General features: G+C 42.5%; 2 protein-coding genes across 3 annotated transcripts; both read left to right on the top strand.

Annotated features, from left to right (window-relative positions):
• Positions 1–1,649: 1,649 nt before the first annotated feature.
• On the top strand, positions 1,650–9,021 carry xkr7a (XK related 7a). The gene is made up of 3 exons (XM_006794102.3): positions 1,650–2,356; positions 4,521–4,720; positions 4,989–9,021. Exons 1-3 carry the CDS (start codon positions 1,821–1,823, stop codon positions 5,948–5,950), a joined length of 1,698 nt encoding a protein of 565 aa, XP_006794165.1. The 5' UTR covers positions 1,650–1,820; the 3' UTR covers positions 5,951–9,021.
• Positions 9,022–12,959: 3,938 nt separating this feature from the next.
• On the top strand, positions 12,960–22,964 carry cables2a (Cdk5 and Abl enzyme substrate 2a). Of its 2 annotated transcripts, XM_006794103.3 has the most exons (9): positions 12,962–13,536; positions 14,196–14,288; positions 16,421–16,498; positions 16,651–16,750; positions 17,605–17,788; positions 17,881–17,978; positions 20,830–20,936; positions 21,071–21,275; positions 22,796–22,964. In XM_006794103.3, the coding sequence occupies exons 1-9, from the start codon at positions 13,001–13,003 to the stop codon at positions 22,934–22,936; spliced, it is 1,542 nt and encodes a 513-aa protein (XP_006794166.1). In that variant the 5' UTR covers positions 12,962–13,000; the 3' UTR covers positions 22,937–22,964. The 2 variants fall into 2 exon arrangements, with proteins under 2 accessions (XP_087689727.1, XP_006794166.1); XM_087833601.1 differs by lacking the exon at positions 16,421–16,498 and having other exon boundaries at positions 12,960–13,536.
• The last annotated feature ends 1,589 nt before the right edge of the window (positions 22,965–24,553 follow it).

Genomic DNA, 24,553 nt, shown 5'->3' with positions numbered 1-24,553 from the left:
AGGTTTCAGGGCAAACAAAAAAGTCCAACAAGCACCAGGACGGCCTCCTAAAGATGATTCAGCTGCGGGAGTGCCACCAGTGCAGACCTTGCTCAGGAAACGTAGCAGGCAGGTGTGAGTGCATCTGCATGCACAGTGAGACAAAGACTTTTGGAAGATGGCCTGGTGTCAAGAAGGGCCGCAAAGAAGCCACTCCTCCCAAATAAAATGTCAGGACAGATTGATATTCTGCAAAAAGTGCAGGAAGTGGACTGCTGAGGACTGGCGTAAAGTCATTTTATCTGATGAAGCCCCTTTCTGATTATTTGGGGCATCTGGAAAAAGGATTATCTATCCTCTAACAGCAACATCTTCTAACCATCCAAAAAGCAATTTGGTGAAGAACAATGCCTTATCCAGCATAATGGAGCACCGTGCCATAAGACCAAAGTGATAATTAAGTGGCTCGGGGAACAAAACATTCTGGCAAACTCAAAGCATTGATTATGAAAGAATGGGTTGCCATCGGTCAGGATTTGGCTCAGAAGTTGATTGAAAGCATGCCAGGTCAAACTGCAGAGGTCTTGGAAAAGAAGGGCCAACACTGCAAATATTGACTCTTTGCATAAACATATCGATGAAAGCCTTTAAAACTTCTATAGTGCTTGTAATTCTACTTCAAAACATCACAGAAACAACTGACACAAAGATATAAAAACACTCAAGCAGCAAACTTTTTGAAAACCAATATTTGTGTCATTCTCAAAACCTTTGGCCACTACTGTACAAATTCAGTAAGGGATCAAATAATTATTTCCCGCACCGTTTACACTGGGTGAGTTTGAGCCATTCATTTTTAGTTCAGCCTGTTTATAAAAGGGTGAATGTAGCCTTCAGAGAAGTGTTTTTGTCCTCACCATTTAGGTGTTCTGAAAGTAGACATGTTGAGAGTGGATCTAAGAACCCCAGGCACACGCACAAGATACTCTGCCAGCTTCTCTGCTTTATCACCCTTTTTGACTCTAAAAATAACCAGTTTGCAAAATAAACCTCACTTTGCATTAAATATGACTTGAAAGCAGCAACTGAGAACATAAACTCAACAGAAAACTCACAGACTTCTATTTAACTGGACTTTTTTTGGAAGCAGAAGCCCTCTGCTGGCCATTTAAAGGAATGCAGGTTAAAGGCACTTCTGCACTCCCTTAGCTTCTTAGACCCAGGACCATCATTTGTATACAGTTAATGCACTTTACACACACATATAAGCAATGTTTAAAAAAATTAAGGCAGACTCTGTATTCTTTTTGTGAATGCTATGAGACCTCTTTGAGCTTCTAGGGGACCCTGGTTAGGAATCATTAAGCTACTATGATGTGTTAGTAATTTATAATGTTACAGATTACAGTTTTACAGTTTTAAAATGTGAAACTTCTATTTGTAATATTTATTCTTCAGCTTTATTATTTTTACTTTGTGTCGAGTAAACTATTTCAGTAGTTCCCCCACTTCTGTCTTTTAATAAATTCCTGGATTTGTGGACGGACAAACCCAAAGTACCCGCTGTAACCGAGCAGCTCAGCTCCCTTTGATGGAGAGAAATCTCCGCTCAGACCGCTTAAAATCTCATTTTCCTATATGAGCTCCGATGATTGAGGAGCGGCAATGATTTCCCCCCCTCTGTCCCTCTCTCTCTCCTACTCTGGCCCTCCTCCCTGCCTCCTTTCCCCTCCCTCCCTCTCTCCCACACGCATTCATAGTCTACAGACCTACAGGCTGGGCGACCCCCCTCCCCCCCTTCCATCATTTTCCCATCCCTTACTCGCTTCCCTACAACAAATATGGCCGCGAAATCTGACGGTGCACCCGTCTCTCTCCGAAACGCAATCCCACCCGAGTGCCCCTCCAGGTCGGACCCGCGGCTTCCCCAGCGCCGTCCCGCCGAGCAGCGCTATACCCTCTCGGACTGCTGCTGGACGCTGTGCGCCCTTCTGGTGTTCTTCGCGGACGGGGCCTCAGACCTGTGGCTGGCCGCGGACTACTACCTAAGGAAGTACTACCCGCAGTTTGTACTGACTCTGGTCTTTGTGATAGTCCCGTCCGTGGTCGTGCAAGTGTTGAGCTTCCGATGGTTCGCCTACGATTTCTCGGAAACCGTGGAAAGCGGCACTGCCGCGGCCGCCGTGGTGGCAGCGTCGGGAGCTGCGGAGCGCGACATCAGCACCAAGGACAGCGGCGAGCGGGGCGCTGGCCGCTCTGCCGCGGCCGGGGTGCTGCCAGGGCCGGGCACCGGGGGAGGAGCCCGGGGGTGCTGCAGAGTCTTCGTCTGGCTCTTCCAGGCTCTCATTCACATCTTTCAGCTGGCACAGGTCTGGAGGTAAGTCAGAATACTCAAAGCGTGATCTGAGCCGAGAGGGGGCTACACATTGTGGCTGTGTGTGTGTGTGTGTGTGTGGGGGGGGGGTCTTTCAAAGCACAGCATCACTCCCTGTAGTTATGAAACCTAATCATTCAGGGAGGACTGCGCCCAAAATGCCAGAATATCTTTTTGTATTGTTTCACGTCTTTCACGAGCATGGAAAGGCAGAATTAGACTCCACCCTTCCACTCCCCCAACCCCCTGGCTGGCTTCTAGGTCAATCTGTCTGAAAATCACCAACTCATCCACATCAATCGCCTTCAAATGAAGTAAAAAATGGGAGGAAAACAAGAAGGAAGAAAAATCCTCTTGTCTGTTCAGTAGGAGGAAGGAGCCTGACTGCTCAAGAAGAAGGATAATAGTCATAAATGTCAGGAGAGTTGCTTCACATTTACAGTGATACTTGCCTCTCTATCACTGTTTGGTGTATTTTTAGTTCCTACCTTGAGGCTCTGGCTCTTATGTTTGCAAAATCCATATTCTCAAACCTCCCAACAGTTTTTTTCCTTCGAGCCATGTTCATACCCAAACATGTTTAATTACTGGGCGCTGAAAACAAACCGGTGTACACTTTGGCATCGCTCTCAAATGGATGGCAGTAGGTCTGTAGGTCAGCTACTCAAGCAGTGATGGTGAGTCGGTGCTCAAGCTTGGAGTGCCCTGATAGGCTTTGACAGGTTTGAACTGCTGCCAGCCAGGAGGAAGCATTCATCTAAACTGTAGTAGGTGGACGGTTAGACAAAATTACATTCAAAGACAAGTTGTGTTTTGCAGACATGCCGGGCTGTTGTAGAAAGAAAGATGCAAATCCGTTGTTTGATTTATCCGTAGGCCTGCATAATCTCTGTCCTCTCTCGCTCTTCCTGCCTCTTTAGACAGCCCTATGGGTAATAACATATATTGATTCCTTATTTCCTCCTGGAGACTAGTGTGAGAGAGCGTGTCCTGGATCACATTAAAACATTGTGGCGGCACAGAATTACCGGTAATGCCATTAAAGCTGTGGTGCGTGCCCCGTTCATTGCCGTTCTGCTGCTGCTGCTCTCAGACCAGCGTGTCTGCACATTAAGAGGATTACCGCTGTGTGTTTTACCCTCAGCTGTTAACTCAGGAATGAGCCGTCACTGATACACAATTAGTCAGGTGAACCGGGATCAATTTGGGCCGGCTACCAGAATTGAATGTCAGTGCGCTTGAGATGTGATACGGGCTCGTGTCACACACAGGGCGTGCGATGACACTGTTTGTGTGCGTGTGTGTGCCCGCGTCCTCTTGTGTGGCTGAGTCTTTGACCCTCGTTATTGCACATATGCTCTATTTTCCCAGTCTGTTCCATCCCAAGGCACGCTTTGTGTAGCAGGGACCAGAACAAAAAAAGGGTTACACAATCTCCCCTGTGGTTAAGTGGGCTTGTTGACATAGGGCTTCTCTGACCCTTCTCCCCAAGGCAATTACTGAGGCGATTATAGCATCAGTCCTCCGTGACAACCACCGGTGTTTTTCCAACATGTAGATGCTCTGTAGCGATAATCGTTTACACTCTGTATATTTGCATAGTGCAAACACATTTGTGCAGAAATATGTGTGCTTTTCTGCAGCATCCTGTTTGATACCTATACAAGGTCACTGCAGAACGGATGGAGGTGGGACTACATGTCAGCAAAAGCTCAAGAGTTCAACAAAGGATTTGCAGCGAGCTCTTTTCTCCCTTCTAACCTTCACCCTTGAAGGTTGCGTTGAGAGCATTTATTTGGATTTCTTTTCTCTCCGCAGCTCCTCGTATTTTACGTTTTCTGAATTCCTTGGACTTATTTTATTTGAAGAGAGACTGGAGACAAGCTTCACACATTCCCCCCGATGTCTGTACTAAAATTATAACCACAGAGCTGCTTAGTTCAGTTTCAGTTTAATCTAAATCCCAGTGGGGCAAGTAACCAGCTTTCTGGCAAGAAGTACTGACGGCTCCCAGAGTTTGGAATAATGAGTTATGACTTCTGAGAGTCTGTGTTTGATGTCCGAAAGTTTTTGAAGCACAGCATTAAAGCCTAATCTCCCTTTTCCATCTCACAAAAACGAATGCACCGCTGAAAGTTTCTGAAATATATCTGCCTCTGATACTCAGGTATGTCCACGCCTTGTATTTGGGCGTGCAGAGCCGCTGGCACGGAGACCCAGAGCGGCGTCACTACTATTGGCGCATGATGTTTGAGAGCGCTGATATCAGCATGCTTCGTCTTCTGGAGTCCTTTCTGAAGAGCGCCCCTCAGCTCGTGCTGCAGCTCACCATCATGATCCGGGCCAATCAGGTGCTGCCCCTTCAGGGTAAGTGCCCCCAAAACGACCAATCACCACAGCCATCATGCACACGATCACATCAGTCAGTCATGAGTCTGCAGCCCACACTGTACGCACGCTGTGAGCGATGAGTCACTTGAGCTCGCCTCAATCAGGCTCCCACTGAGATGAGGGAAGTGCATTTTCTTTCTGTGCTACACGGTGAGACAGTTAACTCACAGCCATTTCCATCCCATCTTACTCCTCTTGCCAAATCTCTGTCTCTCTTCCTCCCTCTTCTCCGCTCTCTCCCCAGGGCTTTCAGCTTCTGCCTCACTGATATCCCTCGCCTGGATGATCTCCTCCTACCAGAAAGTCCTGAGGGACTCCCGAGACGATAAGCTACCCATGACCTACAATGCAGTGATAGTTCAGATTCTGTGGCACTTATTTACCATCGGAGCTCGCACACTGGCGTTTGCCCTCTTTGCCTCCGTGTTCCAGCTCTACTTTGGCATCTTCATCGTGGCCCACTGGTGCATCATGACGTTTTGGATCATTCAAGGCGAAACGGACTTCTGCATGTCCAAATGGGAGGAAATCATCTATAACATGATGGTGGGTATTGTCTATATCTTCTGCTGGTTCAGTGTCAGAGAGGGGCGCACCTGCTGCAGGATGCTCATCTACAGTCTGACTGTGTTTGTTGAGAATGTGGCGCTCACCACCTTCTGGTACCTGTACCGCAGCACTGGCGAGCGCCAGAGTACCTCAGACTTTTACGCTGTCGTGATGGTGTGCGTGGTGGCCAGCAGCTACGCTCTGGGCACCTTCTTCATGTTTGTGTATTACTGCCTGCTGCATCCTGATGGTGCAGTTTCAGGGTGGAGTTACATAGTGGAGAAGGAGGTGCCCGTGGAGGCTCTGGCCTCGCCAGCCTCCAGCCTCCCTCCTGACCTGGTAAGCAGCCCTCCCAGGACCCTTCAGAGAACTAAAGGGTCAGACAGAGAGCCGGGGATAGACGGGGATGTGTTTAAGGTGCGGCCACCTCGGGGAGCTCAGACCCCAGTGGCTAATCTCACACCCAGGACAGAGGGCCCCGTCATCCGGATAGACCTGCCCAGGAAGAAGTACCCCGCCTGGGACGCTCACTTCATCGACCGTCGGCTGCGTAAAACCATCCTGGTGCTCGAGAGTGCTGCCCCCGTTACACCGAGGATTCAGTACCGCTGCCTGGGCACTCCCAAAGAAGTGATGGAGTACGAAACCACCGTGTAATGCGCCGATGGTGCTGTGACTCAGCTTGTTCCTGTGTGGACATCCTGCCTTAAATAAAAATGGCAGGAGGATGACTCTCACTGAGTGGTCAGTTTTAGCTCCACACTTACTTAACGGCTCTCTGTTCTGGCCACAAACAGCCACAGCAGGGGATGGAGTGTTGTGTGTTTACTTTCTACATGGGACGAGATTCTGCGATATTGTCTGGTGACGGTGCATATTTTGGTTTCTGTATCATTTCTCAGGTCAGGATGTGTTACAGAAAGATATGGAAGGTAGAGAGGATCACAGGCAGGCAGAGAAGCGGAGCTGTTATCAGTCAGAGGCAGAAAGTCCTCCTCGGCGAAGGTGCTTCAGCAAATCCTCGTCAGGCGGTCGACAACAGAGACAAGCCTTCAACATGCATGATTATTTATGGCAGCTAAAACGCAAACATCACCGAGTGAGTAGGTAGACTCGCACTGCGTTTTTAAACACCATCTTATGTACACGAAGCACAGGTAGTGGTCTCCCGAATCGCAATTTTCCATAGCTATTCACTCATGTTGAAGGAGTCTCTGAAAATGCTGTTTCTAATCCGAAGGGCACATCAAAAGCAACATTTGAGTTGAATGTAAAAACAGTTGAAAATGTGATTATTTGTGACAAGGCTTTGAGCATTTTCACGCTGTTAGTGGGATTGTCATCATTCCTGTGACACTATATTTGTTTTCTGTTTTTAAGGTAAGCTATGTGCGTGTTTACAAGCAATCTGTTATTTTGGGGACATGCCATCACTATTATAACAAGATGCACCTTCCTCCAGAATGTGTATGTACTGAACACTGCATTTTACAGGCCTCGACAGCTGTATTTTCATACTGCATCCATCTTCCACAACAAAAACAAAACAGGACAGATGATAATTTACATGTAAAATACTGTAAAATGAAGAAGTTGTTGCAGAAGGACAGCACTGTCTGTATTTGTACTGTATTCATATTTTGTTGTCTGAACAGTGTTTAAAAAATAGCTGCAGACTCCAGACTCCTAACAGAATAGCTTTGATATTACTGATGGTACAGGCATGTAGTACTTTTGGTAGCCCTTTATTTTGCCAGTCTGTGATTTCCTAATAATTTCCTCAAAAGCTTTTTAGGACTAATTTTGTAGTTTGGCACAAGCAGATTAATAACATCCAGAGAAATTTTAGTGAAAATATTAAAGCACAGCATTAAAATCACTTGTCTAACTCCTCTTCGCAGATCTTTTGGGTCTTATAGGGTGTGGGGCATACCCCCTGTTAATTGGGTGTGTGTTGACACATCACTCTAGAGCACAATCCTATTAGGATCTGGGAAATTTGGATGCCTGTGCTCCTCCTAGGGCTGCTTATTGTGTTCCTTGAAAATGAGAAAGGCCATGTTTGGTGCATGGTGCATAGTCTGGTTTGAGGAAATCACTGTTACAGTAGCAGAGATGTGAACAGAGGCGAACAGACTGTTGCCTCTGTTCACAAAACAGACTCCTTTTGCGCTGTGTTGTGAAAGCCTATTGGCCGAGAGTCTCCCAAAGAATTAATTCTGCTGACGACAATCAGAAAGTGATGACAAAGCTTTTTGGTGCCATTCGTGGGCAGCTGAGAATCTTCAGCTTCACTTTTATATAAAGAGGAAAGAAAGAGAGCGCTTGGAGAAAACTAAGCAAAATCACAGGACTCTTGTAAATTGTGGAAATATTGTACTTGTTACTTAAATCCAGAGTCGTTCTTCTTTTGTCTGTAAGGGGCAGATATTTGAAAAAGGGACTTTATTCTTTTGAGTAAAGCCAAAGTTACATCCACGTGAATTCCAGTCCACCCGTTACAGTTTTTTACAGGTTTTCTTTTAGTATATATAATTCATTCATTCTACGCTAATTATTGTAAACAGTGTTTTTTTATTTGTAGACAAATTGCCAACAGTTTTATACGTTTTGTTGACCTCCTGAAGGTTTTGGATGCATTCTTGTAAACTGTGCATGTGGAGACCGAAAGAAGGACTGGGTTTGCAGTCAACTATCACCTGAAGAGGATTTAGCTTTTTAGAAGCTTTTATTTTAAAGTCACCTGCGTAAAACAGCGATCAGTGCATGTAACTGGAACTTTTGGCCCAGATATCAGATGTGAGTGAGCCCTTTTTTTATTACAATTTACCCCAGTGTAATAGCAGTTTACAAATTCACCTAACAAATTAAAGCTTTCCAGTTCGGACCCTTGTGGTTGCGACAAGCAGAGCATCCAGCATATAAAATCTGCCAAATCAAACATGCAGCACTACCTCCTGTCACGACCCCGTGAATTAGGGAGCTGCTGAAAGTAGCACCACCCGAATTTAAATAATTGTTAAAAATGGACTGTTCAGCACAGTCCATTTTTAACTATAATTAGTGACAAATTACACGGAATTAAAGTCATTTTACATGAATCTTTTGAGGAAATTATTTTTAATTAATGGACTCATAAAATAAAGTTTTACCTTCCTTTCTTTTATCAGGGTTGTTTTTCTATAGAATTGTCACACAGGAGAGATTTTCTGACTTTTGTGTGTGCTAGTGTGTGTGTGTGTGTGTGTGTATCTGTGTGTGTGTGTGTGTGCAAGCTCACATACCAGCATGTGTATGGGTGTATGTGGGAGAGTCCTGCCGTGTCCATTTAAATTAATTTGAAGCTGTGTCTGACAGTTTTGTTGTAAACACCGTCCTTTAAGCTGGTTTTTCCCAGATGGCAGAAACAAAAGAGAAAAAAAAGCCCACAGAACACCTTTACCACGCCTGCTGCAGTCAAAGAAAAAAAAAAAAAGCCAGAGAGGCTTTGATTATGGTGCTAACTCAATCCATCAATAACAACCACACAATGTACCATAAAATGAGTTGGTTGTGGCAGGAGTTGGGTGGGGCTGTACCTCAAACACAAAAGCTAGAATCTAAAAGCCTTAAGCTGGTCATGCCAGACTGTTGCTGTTCAGAGCAAGAAAAAAAAAGACAGAACAAGAAGATGGAGATGATTTCATGATGTTGTTGTTGCTAAAATAAAGAGCAGTGTGTTTACCTGACTATCTGTTACTATCTTTTTGCATAGATAAATGGTGAATGACTGTAATGAGTCGGAACAACAGGCCAGATGTAGGCAAACAAACATTGATTTTAGTCAACTAAAACATGATGACAGATAAAATTCTATCCATGTGCATGTTTCAACCTGCAGCATGTTGATAGAGGTTGATATTATCAAGACTCAAGACTTTTTTTTTTTTACATTGATTTAACACTTCAGTCTTACAGTTGGTGGTGAGAAGTTTACATACACTTGTCATGGGCATCGATGTCACGGTAGTTTGAATGAACTCTACTAAGGAAAAAGGTCAATTATCCATCCAGACTTAAGGCAGAAGCAGGTTACAAAAAGTACTGATCGGTTTGCAACTTTCTAAGAGATATTTGATCAAATGTTAGTGGAGGTGAGTGCATAAATTGAACCTGTATGTTTACTTTTAAGCCTGTTTGGATTAGAGAAAATCTGTGCACCCAATTCTTGTTTTTTTTTTTTAAGTCATTATAGATGTAAGCTGTACAACCATTCCACTCTGAAGAAAAATCACTTTAAAGAAATCAGCAAAAGCCCCAAATTACCACAAAATTCATGCCCATGATAAATGTATGCAAACTTCTGACCACAGCTGTAGATAGATACTTCAGAGGCAGATCGACAGATTGTTCTGATTAGATTGAGTCTTAATCCCATCTCTGCAGAGGATCAGTGGATTATCAGTACTGAACTTGTCAGTACTACCCACATCTCCAAACATCAGCACAACACAATCTGCCCCCTCTTTGGCACGCTGCTTGCAGTGTAATTCCCTTAAATGGTGAAGGAAGGAAAGGACCTATTGATTGCTCCCACTCAGGAGATGGAAAAGCTTTCACACTTCAGTTTCTGTCTCGGAGAAACACTCACTACGAGACTATAAGTGTGGAACCAAAATGCAAATATTGTGCTAACCGTCCCATTAAGTGTGATTGCTGCAGTACAATGAGATAACAAGCAGCCGATCTGTCTTTGATCTCACAATTACAGTCTCACGCTCCCACTGACTTGTTCACAAATGCTAAGTAGGTGCTGCTGTAATTTTCTCAAAAGCAAAACAATGGTGTGAAAATATCACTTCAACATTTATTTCTTCTAATGAGTCACAACTGTAAAATCACAGGCAACCATACAAAGAAGAGGAATTTTTTCACAGCTGTCAACGACATCCTGAGGAAAGCTATTTGGGGTGTGAACAAAATGAGGAGGAGGAGCGCTAAAGTGATGACAAGATCAACTGATATCTGATCTATCATAAATTAACATTTAAAAAGTAAAGAAGAGATGGCAGAAACACCCTTCAACCATGTTACAAGCGTTAATGTTCAATAGTTTGTCCACCAGAGGGCACTGTGCAACTTGGTGCCATATGTTTAGAACACCACAAACACAAGAAACAGCTGATCTGGGCAGAGCATAAATGAGTAATCCACGACTTGTGACAATAAAACAAAATTATTACCAATTTTAAATGAAGTGTTAAAATGAACAATTTCCCCACAGCAACGGGGTTTGTCTCCACTATAGCCCCCCTTTTTATTAGTATCTACTCGGATCAACTCAACACAGTTCACCACAGTTTTCAGGGTTTTCAATTAAGTCATAGTACCTGGTACCAGGTGCCTGTTTAGTACCTGCTTTGCTAGGGTTCCAAGCATACTGAGCAGGTACTAAAATGTGACATCATCAGACTCCATGCCACCGATTTGCTGGTCAGTAGCGATGAGTCTTGAAAGGATCTCAAAAAAATCAAAATCGCCATTTTTGAGGGAACAAGGGAAAAAATGCTACAAAAAACAAAGTCATGGTCCCCCGAGTCTAACGAAAACCACAGCTCGAGCTGCAGGCATATTCTTGCATCAACGTCCACCTTTGTTCTAGCATTCATGTCGCATAATAATTATGACACAGGATGCTCTGCAGCATTACTATGATGACAACCACACACACTAGGTGGTACTGGATTGTAATGAAAAACCAGTCGATCCGAGTTGAGTCGTGGCGATCCGTGGCGATACATGACCGATCTGTGCCGAGTCGATCCAAGTAGGTACTAATGGAAAAGGGGCTTATCGGGCTGGGGCTTTTCTTTGTGACTTTTGCATGTTTTCCCCATGTCACCCATTGTCTCTGGGTACTCCAGCCTTCTCCAAAAAACTTGCAGTTAGTGGGGTTAGGTGAATTGTCTTTCTGTATTAACTCTGCAACAGACAGTCAACCTGTCCAGGGGTCATTCAGCTGGGATAGACACCCCTGCAACCCTGAATTAGATAAGCATGAAAAAATGGTTAGGTTAGCAAGGACTCATAAATAATTACACGTAACATGTGTTAGCAAAATCTGTTTATTTTTGTGAATCTAGATGGAAAAATATCGACAGATATATGATATGTTAAATCAGAAAATATCGGCACTGGTATCAGTATCAGTCTTTAAAAATCCTGTATTGGGTCAATAATTAAGTAAAAGAATAATGAAATACTTGAATTTTATTCACCAAAAGTGAACCACAAACTTCTTAGATGGTCCGGCCCAACCAGGAAGTCATAATGTTTGTTAAATAATTCAAACACAAAGGAGAGATCCAGTTAAAAAGTGAGTCCTAGCAGACAGCTCCCAGCTACAGTTACCTGGGTCATCCTTCATTCACCCACACATCTTGAGTCATTCCCAGACCAGATGAGATATGTAATGTCCCCAGTGAGTTCTGGCTTTACCCTGGGATCCCTTCCAGTTGGGTGTGCCTGAAAACCCCCCGAAGGGAGGCATTCGTTCACCTATCAATCAAAGCAGGACTTTAGGCCTTACTAGCATTCAAGTGGATGACTTATAAATAAGTGTGCGGTTGTTATCAATAGGAAAATCATCCAAAGAGAACAAAAGTGTTTTTGTGCAAGGCTGTCAACGTGCTTTTTAATGCTATAAAGTTGGACATTTTAAGATGGCAGTCTTTAGAGACTGATTCACTTTTGGAGTCAGCCTCAAGTTGAACCCAAGAGGAAGTGTAGTTTTTTGACACTGTTGCATTGGCTTCTTTCAGCTCCAGAGACTGCTGCTTGAACATAACACATCTAGAAAAAAGGTTTGCTTCCTTGTTGATTTTCAGACTTTCTTTTATGATAAAACACCAAAACATTCATAGAGCTTGAATGCTCAATAAGAGTGGAAAATTGCTAAATAAATGTCAATAAGTACATTATCAACATTTGTAGATTACACCAGCTTGACTGAATGTTTTAGGAATCGCATGTCCATAAATGGCCTATAGAATCTCTCAATCCAGCCAACAACATAGTAAAAATCAAATAAAACTCCCAAATCAGTAAGACGCAGTGCTATGCTAAACACATAGAGGTAACTGACTGCAAAATTCTTTAACTCATTTAAACTGCAGTGTATTTCATCAGAGACCTATGCAGTGCTGCATATCAGACAACTAGCCAAATTTAAATTAATTTAAATGCAACTGGAGCCTTTAGGTGGATTTGGCAATTCTAATCAGGCCCTTCGTTTAATATTATTAATAAAAATTTGTTACCATGTTTTGATGTGAAAAAACACTCACCCACCTTTGATTACATTGAACACATTTAAAAAAAAAAAAAAGAAGATCAATTCATTAGTTTTTAGACCTTGATGCCCTTGGACTGAAAAAATTATTTATGCATATTCTGATTGATATAATTGATATAACTGATTAGTTGTCATATATAAAAGCTATTGAATATTTCCTTTGTTACTAGCGCCCTTCCCACTATAACATTACAGCCAACCAGGTACAAGAAACTAGAATATTTTGGTGACTATATCCAATCCCCTACCAGTATTTACACGATTTAATTTGCATAATCACCCTCAAAGCCAATCAGCAAATAGAGAGGTGGGGCAAATATGCTCTTACCGGTTTCGCTTTGCCTTTTCGTCCAACTGCCACATTTCAAACTAGAATGGCGACCGCTCTCTGCGGTCTACAGTCCACCGGCAGTAAATCGGCAAAGACTCACCAAGACCAGCGCAGGAAAGCGAAAGACTCCCGGCGAAGACAGGCTGCTCTGCTGTTTCTCAGTAATATCTCACTCGACGGACGACCCCAGTGTCAACCTAGCGATGGAAATGCCGACCAGAAAGCCGCTGAGGAGCCCCGACCCAGGGACAGAGACTGCAGTGCCGCTGTTGTGCCCCAGCCGTTGGATAGTCAAGGACCGGTCGCCCAGGTGACAGACCTCGCCGCAAGCGGTAGTGGCTCATCCTCCAGTTTCCCAGGGGTGGTCGGTCCGGGTGGACCTTCTTTGGTAATGTCCGGGCCAGGTGCTGTTGGAGCTAACGAGGTATTTTTGGATAGTACCAGTGCGGCCGAGACGCTAACCCCAGACACTCCTCTTTCTCCCGTCCCGACCGGACACCCGCACTGCTCCCGTGTCAAGTCAACGCCCGCCGCGCTCAGTCCCGTCGGTGCCGGTAATTCTCTGGATTCACGGCAGAGGTGAGCACATTAGTGAGCACATTAGTGATTTATGTGTCAACAAACGGTACTTTGGGCCTTTAAACGGGGCTACTGACTTCCGTAAGAGACGGTACCAGCTGGTATCTTCAGGGGAAGTCACTTTGATTTTAATGGGTTCCAGCATTTTCGATATTATTAGCTATCAGTAGGTCTAAATGTTAAAACGATAATGTAGCATGTTCTATATTCATGTCAGAAGTTGGGGAATTCCTTTGCTACGTCAGACAAAAACAATCAACAAAACATATGACATGATAAAACAGAAGCTGAAGTAAAATAAAGGAACCCATTATTTTTTTTTAATGTATATAAAATATAAAGTGTGAATATAATATAATCATAATCGCAACAGAAGTCTGCATTAAAAGCTATATGTAATACGAAGAGGAACAGAATAAGTAAAAGTCTAAAGGTAATTTTTAAATTTCAATAGAACAAATAACGTGAAATAGCTCAGTACATGAAATAAAGCACATTTGTTATCACTCTGTGGTGAAAATACTCCAAATAATTCGGCTTTACCTCCAAACCTATAAGGCAAAGAGATTTGTGATTACAGTGAAAGTCCTAACACGTGCACACTCTTTGTTTGGGTAATGTTGTGAGAGCATTATTAATTAAAGTGGTGTTTTCATCAGGCTGAGGAATGTCTCTGGCTCACCGGGACCCAAAGTGCCAAAGAAAGTCCACTTCATCAAGAGTATGAGGCAGTACGATACCCGAGGATCCAGGTGAGTCTCAGAGCAGTGTTTGTACACATATTTCCACCCAGATCTTAGCAGAGGAATGTAAATAAATACAGAAAAATCTGTCTGTTTAATTTTTAAATAGGCCTTAAATATAGCAGCGTTGTACTCCTCTGTAATAAGCTGCTTATCTGGTGCACAAGCTGCAGAGGAATAACAGGGATACAGCTGCAGAGTTGCGATTGCTACAGTGAATTTAATCACCCCTGGAAGCTTAGCAAAAGCCAAAAGAGGCGCAGTGTGGAAATTTAACACCCCATTACACCAACAGTAAGGTAACCCAGAGGAGGCCAGGGAAATGAAATGCCACACTGCTGGCAGCTGGTTGACCACAACAGCGAAAAAAGAAATATTCTGTCTGTAAACATGTTAAATAATTATTTTTTTTAATCGATTATCTTACTCCCCATTTGCCATCCAACATCCACTGTCTACTTCATATCCATCCCCACATGCATATATATGTGTGTTCAGTGTTTTCTGCTGGTGCGTGCAAACCAATGACAATCCCAAACTGTCCCACAGGTTTGGCTTTCTGTTTCAGTTTGAGGCAGACACACATTGCGTGTTACTTCCTGAGCTGAAGGGAAGCTCTCATTTAGAGTTTATACCATAAGGTAATTAGCACTAATAGAAGTCAGTGTTGTAATACTGTCCCCCCCCCCCCACAAGAGATTTGGTATCTCTCCGAGGGTCAGCCGGGCTGCGTGTTTACAGCTGAGTGTTGGCAGTGGCTGCTGACTGTATGTTATTGATGTTTTTTTGTGGGGAGCTGTTTTTAGTACGTACTGGTTGTGGTGCTGCTCAGTAGATCAGTCTGTTTGTCTGCATTTCTGTCAGCACAGCGGAGTCCTCGTGAGTGTTTACTGTGTTTGCTGGTTGCCTGTTCCTGGTTTGAATGAATCCAGCTCTAGTTTCAGCCTCTCGTGTATTACCAATACATTCGAGTTGCACAGAGGTTTATGCACTATATATAAGAAGAAACACAGAATCAGCTAATCTGAGTTAAAAGCCCCAAAATACATAGAAGTTGGTCAAAATGGCACTTTTGAGGTCGCCTTAATGTTTCTGCAACCCTCTTATTGTACCAGAGATGGCTGAAAAACACATTTAAGGTCTGTTAAAGTTTGAGCATCGATATCTTGGGATATTATAATGTCAAGAGCAGAACCGCTCTAGTTATATGTATATGTATAAATATAAAGATTTGTGTAATGGAGAATAACAGAAACAAGCCGTGCGTTGGATGTTTTATCTGTTTTCTCATATTTCACTGGAGAAAACTTTAGATACTGTTTTTAGGGTAAACCTCTCAAAGGTCAAATCATCATGCGGGAAAGGTGGCAGCTGAAAATCATTCCACTGAAAATCAATCAGTGGCTCCCACCTGACTCCCTCATAACCAGCTGTAAAATAGAAAGAAAATCACCAATATTCAGAGTTATGGACTCGCAAAGTATATAAGTGTGGGTCTATTAGCCAAAGGCTTAGGCTTCAGACTACCAACACATGTTTCAGTCATTTTTTCCCCAATGCTGGCTCTATGTGATGTCACTGAGAGCAGATATCTCTCTACTCGCATGGATCTTGCCTTTCAAACACTCTCATTTACTAGGGGCAACCATTCAGAAGAATGCTGTCTCACAGGGAGCTAAATCAGCTTGTTTCAGTAAGATAAATAGGGATTATTTTCAACTGTGAATCACACAAAGCGCTCTAGTAGAGCCTAAGGACAAAATATGGAGCTGGAAATGAGCAGAACACGTCCTCTTTAAAATATTAATTGAATATTTACAGAGTTGATGTTATTAAAGCAAAGAAAACGCTCACAGTATTGGCATACTGTGGTTTTTATGCCCTGAAAAAACGGTCTGTGATCCAGATTTTAGGAATACCTCTGTGACTTGAATGTAATGGTTCCCTCCTCCTGCTTTAGGTTGTTGTCGAGAGCTGTGTAGCTTTAGTACTGACAAGCACAGAAGCGGCTGTGTGACTGATTTTGCCGTCGCTGCAGCTGATGAGTGTTCGTGTAGCTGCAGAGTAGTGGTGACTGTAGCTGTTGCTTGTAGACTGACACACCATCTGTTTTGTCTGCCTGTACTTGTTGTGTCCTGCAGGATCATGCTGATTTGTGCCAAGCGGTCGCTTTACGCTGCTTTCTCAGTGCTGCCCTATGGAGAGAGTTCAAATATCAGGTACAAAGAAAGCACCATCCCAAGCAGAGAGCACCAATCCTTCACTTTTATGTTTCCATCCTCCTCCTGTTTGATCCATATCATTCTCGAAAGGGCAGCGAGTGTGCAGGAGTGGGTGGAACGGTCACATAAATGTGTCTTTTCGTGAACAGTGACCCTAAGCTGGAGGCTCAGAGGCAAAGACTCTCCTCGGTGGTGGCTGCTGATTTGCTTCCTTCTCTGGAAGGTGTGGAGATGGGTGCCTGTGGAAAGGTGAGTGCCAGCCTGATGTACTGCGATACCTACAGTATACACACGATTGAAGCTCTGCTTGTGCTGTGACTCATACTCATCTGAGACTAGCACACTGTAACTTGCCACTGAAGACTTGTGCACTATATTAAAAACATACCAGACATCGAGTAGATCACTAGATCAGAGGTGGAAACATTTTTATTTTCCAGAACACTTTATTAACTACGATGAAGTCATTAAGATGACAACTAAATTATGTTAAACTCCATGAAACTGGTAGACATATCAGGTTATTTTTTCTGTTTGAAAGTGTTTCCTGCACATAAAGAATGTTTTTTTCCTCTATATGGAAAAAAAGGGCTGTAACTTTGTGTTTTAATCTGAAGAATTTTGCCTGACTCAAAATGAGCTTATATTGGGTGACCATGCATATAAGCACAGTGCATGTTTACTGCTAATTCTGGATATTTGATAAACATAAAAATCAGTTTTATGCTTGAGTAAATGAGCGCTCTAGCTGTTAAACCTGAATAAATATCAGGTCAGAGTCATTACAGTCAGTTGCCTCGGGATTCATGAACATAGTGCTGCCTTGTATTGATTTTTAATTTATTTCATTTATTTATGTAATTTTGGGAGTGGGAGTGGAAGTCGGGGACCAAACTGTGATGATTTGCAGGCGGCTTCTATCCTTGAGCTGTACTTTGCTCATCTGTGCAGTATATTCAGAGTTTGTGAAAACTGGATTGCCCTTTTTGGGGGGGGGATTGGACGAGCAGATTGTTGTTTGGTTTCTTTGTGTTTGTTTGTTGTTATTGTAACTAAATATACTGATGAAAAGGTAGATACTTGACTGTCTCGTTATTCCTCAGACGGTGTCCTACGCTCAGTTTCTTTATCCAACCAATGCCTTGGTGAGACAAAAGAGCAGTGGCAGCAGCAGCAGCGGTCCACCAGATAACTGCACAGCCCAGACCCCTCAGTCACGTTTCCGAGGCAACGGGCAGAAGGGCTTCACCCCTGCTCGTCTGAACAACAGCGCGGCACAGGACCCATGTATGAAGCTTACAGATGTGTGCCTGCATCTTGATCCTAACTGACCGGAGCTGTAATTATTCACTCATTTCTGTGTGTGTGTTTGATTTCAGATGTGGAGGAGGTGGTGGAATATGACCCCAACCTGCTCAGTGACCCTCAGTGGCCCTGCGGGAGACACAAGCGGGTTCTCATATTTGCATCATACGTGGTGAGCGAGGCTGCAGCTCTTACTTTCATTATCAGCTAGTCGGGGAGTTATTTATCAGATCGCAGCAGATGAAACCAAGCAAGTTGTTTTTGCCATCAAAACTCAACTAATTTTAACTGAGGAAATAGCATCCATGTCTCATTCACATTTTGTGTTTTATACCAGACCTCAGTTCATCCACTCTAAAATAAGGCATTTACCACCCCTCCTGCTTCCCTTTAAGCCATCTTCATTCTTATTGGCTGTCCTTCCTCTGGTGGGTGGGCCAGAGGTGTTAATATTGGAAATCTTTGAAGAATTCTCTGCAAATTTGGCTGTAGGAGTCCCAGGAGGAAAAAAACGCTTATAAAAACTTTTCAAGCGTTTGTTTTTTTAATCAGCTTAGACCTGTGATAGTTATAATTGCATTTTTATGTCCCTATCCCCACTGAAATTATAGGAACTTTAGATAATGCTTAAAAGTAAGTTCCCAGAGGAGTTCCAAGGCTTCTGTGCTCACAGCCTGAGCTGAGTGCCTGTTTTAGCAAACTAGAGATATTCTCTCCCTTGGACATCATATAAAAAACCTTCTGAGCATACGCCACCTTGTTCAATTAAATCATCTGCAGCATGTGACAGAAACGAAAAGGTCCAAAATCTAAAAATGTTCAGCTGATAACCTCATAGCAGTTACAAACGAGAGCAAATGCTGACTGGAGCTGAGGCTGTTAAATGTTTAACTCTGTATCTGTATTGCTGGGGATGAGAGAAACCTGATTTTACAGTGAGGTTTGTCCTCGAAGGAGGTGCTTTCTTTGCCATGTGAATGGATAACCAGGTTACTAATAAACCTTTCCACAAATGCAATACAAAAGACTGCAGACATGGAAAGTAACAGTGGAGCAAAGACAGAATGACAACACAGAAAAGTAAATGTTTGCGTGCACGTTTGTTTTTACGACTCAATCCAAAACTCCCAGATGTCTGCAGAAGTCTCCCAAAGCATTTCTTACTTAAAAAAGCATCAGAGGATATTAAAAAAAAAAATCCAAAATAGTTTCCCTTGTGTTTTTGTATCAGATTCCAGTCTGCCACAAGTCATTTCACACCCACAAACTTGGAATGGGATTGTTGCAGCAGTGGATTGTGTTTGCAGGAGGCTGCTCAATGTTTTTGTGCAGTTTCATTCAGCACCGCCACACCCAGAGCAAAACTGTACATGCTGCTAGCTATAGAAGCTAACCCGCCTGTTAGTTTCTAACAAGAGATGACTTCTGCAAATAGCTACATAAATAAACTTGGATCCAGGTGGGGCTCAGTTGATGAATTTGTTATTAATCTTGGCTGGAAAGTAATGAAAAATATATACAATGAGAAGTGATTTAAGGCACGGCTGTTCCTCTGGTTTTCCATGACGCCGTGGGCCGTGATTGTACACAGTGTTACATATTTTTAAAAAAAATGTCATGTCTGGAAAAAAAGTTCTGATATTTTAATAGAGTTAATATATTCACTGAACCATGCAAAACGCTACCTTCATAATATACTTACAGAGTTTCAGGCCCTCAGATTAGACACAGAGTGGTTGAGATTTGGCTTTTTTTTTATTTACCTTTTTTTAAGTATATTTGAGCCCCATGACTTCATAAGTACAGTAGATATCTACATGAAAATTTTCAAAGCAGAAAAAAACAATCACATTGTCTAATTATACCAACACAGAGGCAATCACGACTAGAAGATCAACCTGACACTAAAGTGTAGGTAAAAAGAAGACATTTCATGTGACATAACCTATTACTGACCAATTATCAATCCCATGATATGACCGTGAGATGACCCTGAAAGTCTACCCAAAATGCACTTTTTAAAGTGTTCTTCAGTAAATTATTAGAAACCAGATCAAACATCCAGGGTACCAATGCTTGTTTCTGTTCTCAGCATCACAGATATTAAGTTGCTATTAGAAAAAGTAACACCAGACTTATAATCACATTGGCTAAAATATCATGCACCTTGAATTATTTATTTATTGTAATTTTCAGTAGTTTCCAGGAAAAGGTATTAATGAATGTATGAAATGACCCCCCTTGGAGTCAGATGAGTGATTCTGAGAGGGTCAGCTGATTTTCATCTTATTCTGTTTTTTAATTGAATGACCCACATTTAATTTTATATATAAGGGCAGATCTTTTACTGACAGGACTGCACAGATTCATGTTAAAGGTTTTTTTCGTGTGACTGGAGACATGATGATAAACACTCACAGGTCATAAATAACCCCACTCTTTCATTTTAGTCTCTAAAGTAGCTTGGCTGCTGGAAGTTTAATATGACGGTAAATGTATGACAGTCAAAAAAAGCACAACAGGGCTTCTTTGATAGTCTTAAAATGAGCTTGTTGAGTCGTACAGAAGCTCAAAGTGTAGACGATTGTGATGGAAAAGCTCCCGTCCTCTCACTCTCTGCTCTGTTATGTGTCCTCAGGCTTACAGTAACCATGTTTTCTACAGCAGGTGTGAACTTTTCTCCATGTCCTCTGTGACCGAGTTTCTCTGAGTTTCCCTGGTTCTTTGTCTCGCCCCATCTGTCCTGCTTTGTTTCAGAAATCAGGACAGGCCAGTTTCATTTGCCTTGTAAATTGTTGTAAAGCAGTTCTGCAGTCATGTTGAAGAGTAAATAAACCCTTTATCTCCAGCTCACATGATTTTATTGTTCCTCAGCTGACTGCGTCACTCCTCTCTGACCTCCAGCATGAGTGTGCTGGTGAAGCAGTCCTTATCAACACAAGCAAAGCTGAAACGCTTTACTGCGGCTGTTATTCCTGGCTGTTCCATATTGACATGGCGGTTTTGTTTTTCCATCTCTGCAGACGACGGTCATTGAATACGTGAAACCATCTGACCTGAAGAAGGACATGAATGAGACTTTCAAGGAGAAGTTTCCCCACATTAAACTAACACTGAGCAAGATAAGAAGGTGCAGATTTCTCACATTCCTCTCTGATTTTGAGCCTTTTAAAGATTCGGCCTTGGTCTGTAATCTGGTTCAGAGTGTACACACAATAAGCCCTTCTTAGAAAACTGATGACTGTGACTTCTCACCTCCTCTAGCCTGAAGAGAGAGATGAGGGCCGTGAGCGAGGAGTGCGGCCTCCAGCCGGTGACCATAGCAATGGCTTTTGTTTACTTTGAGAAGCTGGTGCTGCAGGGACGCCTCAACAAGCAGAACAGGAAGCTGGTGGCGGCGGCGTGCGTGCTGCTGGCTGCAAAGATCAGCAGCGATCTGAGAAAGCCAGAAGTTAAACAGCTGATTGATGTGAGTAAAGTTTCCACTCAGAAAACAAAACAGGATGTGTTTAAATGTAACTACCTACCTTTCTCTTCGCGCTCATACAAGAGCGGTAACTAGTGTGCAGTGTAGTGCTAAAACCAGACTTTAACTGACCCACAGTCATATAATGCAGTGTATTCTTCAGGGCCAACAGTTGGGAGAAACAGAGCAGTTTTTACAATAATATAAACTCAGCTCTGCAGAACATCTGCAGTCTCAAAAAAGACTAAAACCTGTAGATTTTCTTTCACTTAGTTTTTCTAAACTCTTAATTTTCATTTAAGTTAACAAAAATGTTTTAGAATAGCGAGTTTTAAGTCAACTGTAATAATCGTGGTCTGCATACTGGCAGCTTTCAGTTTAACTTTTTATTAATGTAAGCTAGTTGTGAATAGCAGCTGAAAACATCAGTGTTATGACTTTTATTGTCATTTTTAACTGTAAGAAGAAACTAATCATTAGTGAAGATTCAGTTCACTACATTTACTTCACAGGTGGTGAACGGGCCTGCGGGTCCAGTCAGCTGGATCCAAGAACCTTTTCACTGGTTTGGTGTAATAACAGGCATGTTAGTGCCATTATACTAAAAAAAAAAATGAAGAAACGTGCACTGCTCTCAAAAAACCCCAACGCATTTTAAAACCTTATTCGGTGTAAAGTCGGCAAACTAAGTCTCGACTGTGGAGGCAGAATTGTTGAAGTAACTTTAGGTTTAACCCTGTTCTCAGTGTTACATGTTTGGCTCATGTCTTACTGTTATTCCCAAGATCAGTACGTACAAAATCTACGCCTATCAGCCAAAAAGTTCTTTGGAAAATGGTGTCGCCTTTCATGGAAGATCAGACCTCAGTTCAAACATAGGCTCCTAATTTTTCCTGTTAGCAGAAGGTCATTTTAAAACTTTTATCTTTCTGTGAACCTTAATACTGTGAAATAGGGCAACTAAATCTTGCACTTACTGACCTTTTATATGAATTTTTCAAGGAGGCTAGTTTGAATCCTGTCTTTCTATTTGATCTGAGAGAATAGTGCTGAAACTGTCTTAGTGTCACTGTTTTAGGAACGCATCACTGTGTCGATGCTTATAAAATATGCATCCAACAGAAGGAAAGGCGAGGAATAAATCTGTTTTTTGATTGATGCTCAACAGAAAGAGATCTAAAGCTGTGCACTGAGGTCTGCAAACTGTTTGTTAGAGATCTGATTGGTCAGTAATTGGTGGTTTCTTACATGCTGAACTCTTATGTTGAACAAAATATGCTTAGAAATAAGTTACCATGACAATGAACCACCTTCATAACACTAAAGAAAACTCAGGGTTGAACCTGAAGTTAACTTAATAATATGGAGTCCTGCTTCATGGTGCAGGTCTATTTAATAACAAAAAAAAGAAAAAGATATCACAGATCATTTAAGTCAACTGTTGGCATGGACAAAGCAACTGGACAAATCATCATCATCACCACCTGTTTCTTCCTCTGTTTTTTCTCTCCATGGACGAGCAGAAGCTGGAGGAGCGTTTCCGCATAAACAGACGCGAACTGATTCCTCTGGAGTTCCCGGTACTGGTTGCCTTGGAGATGGGACTATATCTCCCCGAGAGCAAGGTCATGCCGCACTACCGAAGGCTGGTACAGCAAGGTTAGACCGGACGTGGCGGAGTAGGACGTGCACACGTGCACACGTGCGGCGTGTCGACCAGTTTATAAGCTGTGGTGTTTGAAATAAATACTTGTGGTACTATTTATTGTCACTGTACATTAATTAGGTTACACTCAGACTTGATGGCATGTGTTTCTCTCCCTGAATGTCTTTTTGTAGGTGTGACGTTCTCATGTTGATCCAGTCATGAGCTCTATGTTAGAGATGTTCACTGAGCACATTAATGGTGCTTTTATTTTGGTTTCTTGTGGGTTTTTAGGATGCCACCGTGTTTTAACGTCTATGTAAAGGTACGCTGTGGTGTGTGTGTGTGTGTGTGTGTGTGTGTGTGTGTGTGTGTGTGTGTGTGTGTGTGTGTGTGTTTGTGAAAAAGAAAAAACTCATGTGCACCTTTCTTGTTACTATACAGCCTGTATAGTATTTATTGTAAAAGACATATCGCTGATTTCTTTTTTCTTTTTTGAATGCCTTGTAAACCCACTGTGACACTGAAGCATTTTTAGCAATGAGCCTGAAACATGACACTGTAGATCGTAAGTGGGAAACATCTTTTCGGGGAGAAGTGGCCTTTAATTTGTTTACGTCCATTCGATATTTGTACTGTATGTCTCACAATTATCCAGCCAAACTCTCGTATTTACCACAAATAGTAAGATAACATCAGACTCCTGTGGCAGCTCTGTGTTCTGACTTTGGTGTTGGTCGTGCTCGTATCCAGTATTTCCACTGTGCTGTGGTGTCACATGCAGAGAAACAGGATGATGGAAGTTTCTTATTTATAGTAAACATTTTTTTTTCCTCTTGTTGTTTTTGTTTCGTGTCATTACCCAGGGATATGTTTTGTAAAATGCACTGGTTAGTTATCTTTTAATTCTCAGGAATTCTTACTTTTTCTTTTATGGTGCAGTCACACTATGGAAAAAGGGTTGGAACAAACTATGTAAAATGACCTTGAGAACGTTACGTCAAAGACATTTTTCACGCTTGCAGCCACTCAGTTTCCGTCTTCAAAGAAACTTTGAGTTGCAAGCAGTCTGTTAGCAAATGAATGATGTCAATTACATGCAATCAGTTTGTGATAATGTGGGAATTAACTGTGATTAAATTGGCAAAAATCACAAATCTGATGCCATCTGTTGGATCTACACAAAAATTCACACGAACTGTTTTTAATTCAGAGTCCAGCCAGGATCGTGTAGATTTAAAGGATGTGATGTGCGTGTCCTGTTCCACTCACTGGTGCAAAAGGACTCTGCCAACATGTTGCAATCAGTCTGTGTGTTTACCAGTGAGACAGGAATTATTTGCAAACCTCGAGCGAGTCTAAATTTAGAGACTTGCTTCTTTAGAAAAGGTGACCTGCAGTTGAAAGCGGTGGCCCAGATGTTGAGGCTGTAGCGCGCCGAATCTCTCTCCAAAAGTTGAACATCGGAGGGTTGTCAACCTATTTTACTCTAGTGTGACTGAGCCGTTAATCTTTTGTAAAGTTAAACCCAAAGACGCCGTAGCGATCATCACTGGAAGATTGTGGTGTTTTCATTGTGACTCCATGAATAGATGAACCGGACGGTAGAAACGCGTCAAATTTGGACAAGTACAGA

This window comes from Neolamprologus brichardi, chromosome 20, assembly GCF_056152115.1.
Source record: "Neolamprologus brichardi isolate AB-2024 chromosome 20, ASM5615211v1, whole genome shotgun sequence".
In the NCBI taxonomy this organism is placed as follows: Eukaryota; Metazoa; Chordata; class Actinopteri; order Cichliformes; family Cichlidae; genus Neolamprologus; species Neolamprologus brichardi.
This window is presented reverse-complemented; position numbering and strand designations above follow the sequence as displayed.

Bases quoted from the DNA above. Each gene is read 5' to 3' on its own strand.
- cables2a (XM_006794103.3), top strand. From the start codon at position 13,001: ATGGCGACCGCTCTCTGCGGTCTACAGTCCACCGGCAGTAAATCGGCA. The intron at 16,499-16,650 runs GTACAAAGAAAG...TTTCGTGAACAG, and splicing joins GGAGAGAGTTCAAATATCAG to TGACCCTAAGCTGGAGGCTC. The intron at 21,276-22,795 runs GTGAGTAAAGTT...ATGGACGAGCAG, and splicing joins AAGTTAAACAGCTGATTGAT to AAGCTGGAGGAGCGTTTCCG.
- xkr7a (XM_006794102.3), top strand. From the start codon at position 1,821: ATGGCCGCGAAATCTGACGGTGCACCCGTCTCTCTCCGAAACGCAATC. The intron at 2,357-4,520 runs GTAAGTCAGAAT...TCTGATACTCAG, and splicing joins CAGCTGGCACAGGTCTGGAG to GTATGTCCACGCCTTGTATT. The intron at 4,721-4,988 runs GTAAGTGCCCCC...CTCTCTCCCCAG, and splicing joins TCAGGTGCTGCCCCTTCAGG to GGCTTTCAGCTTCTGCCTCA.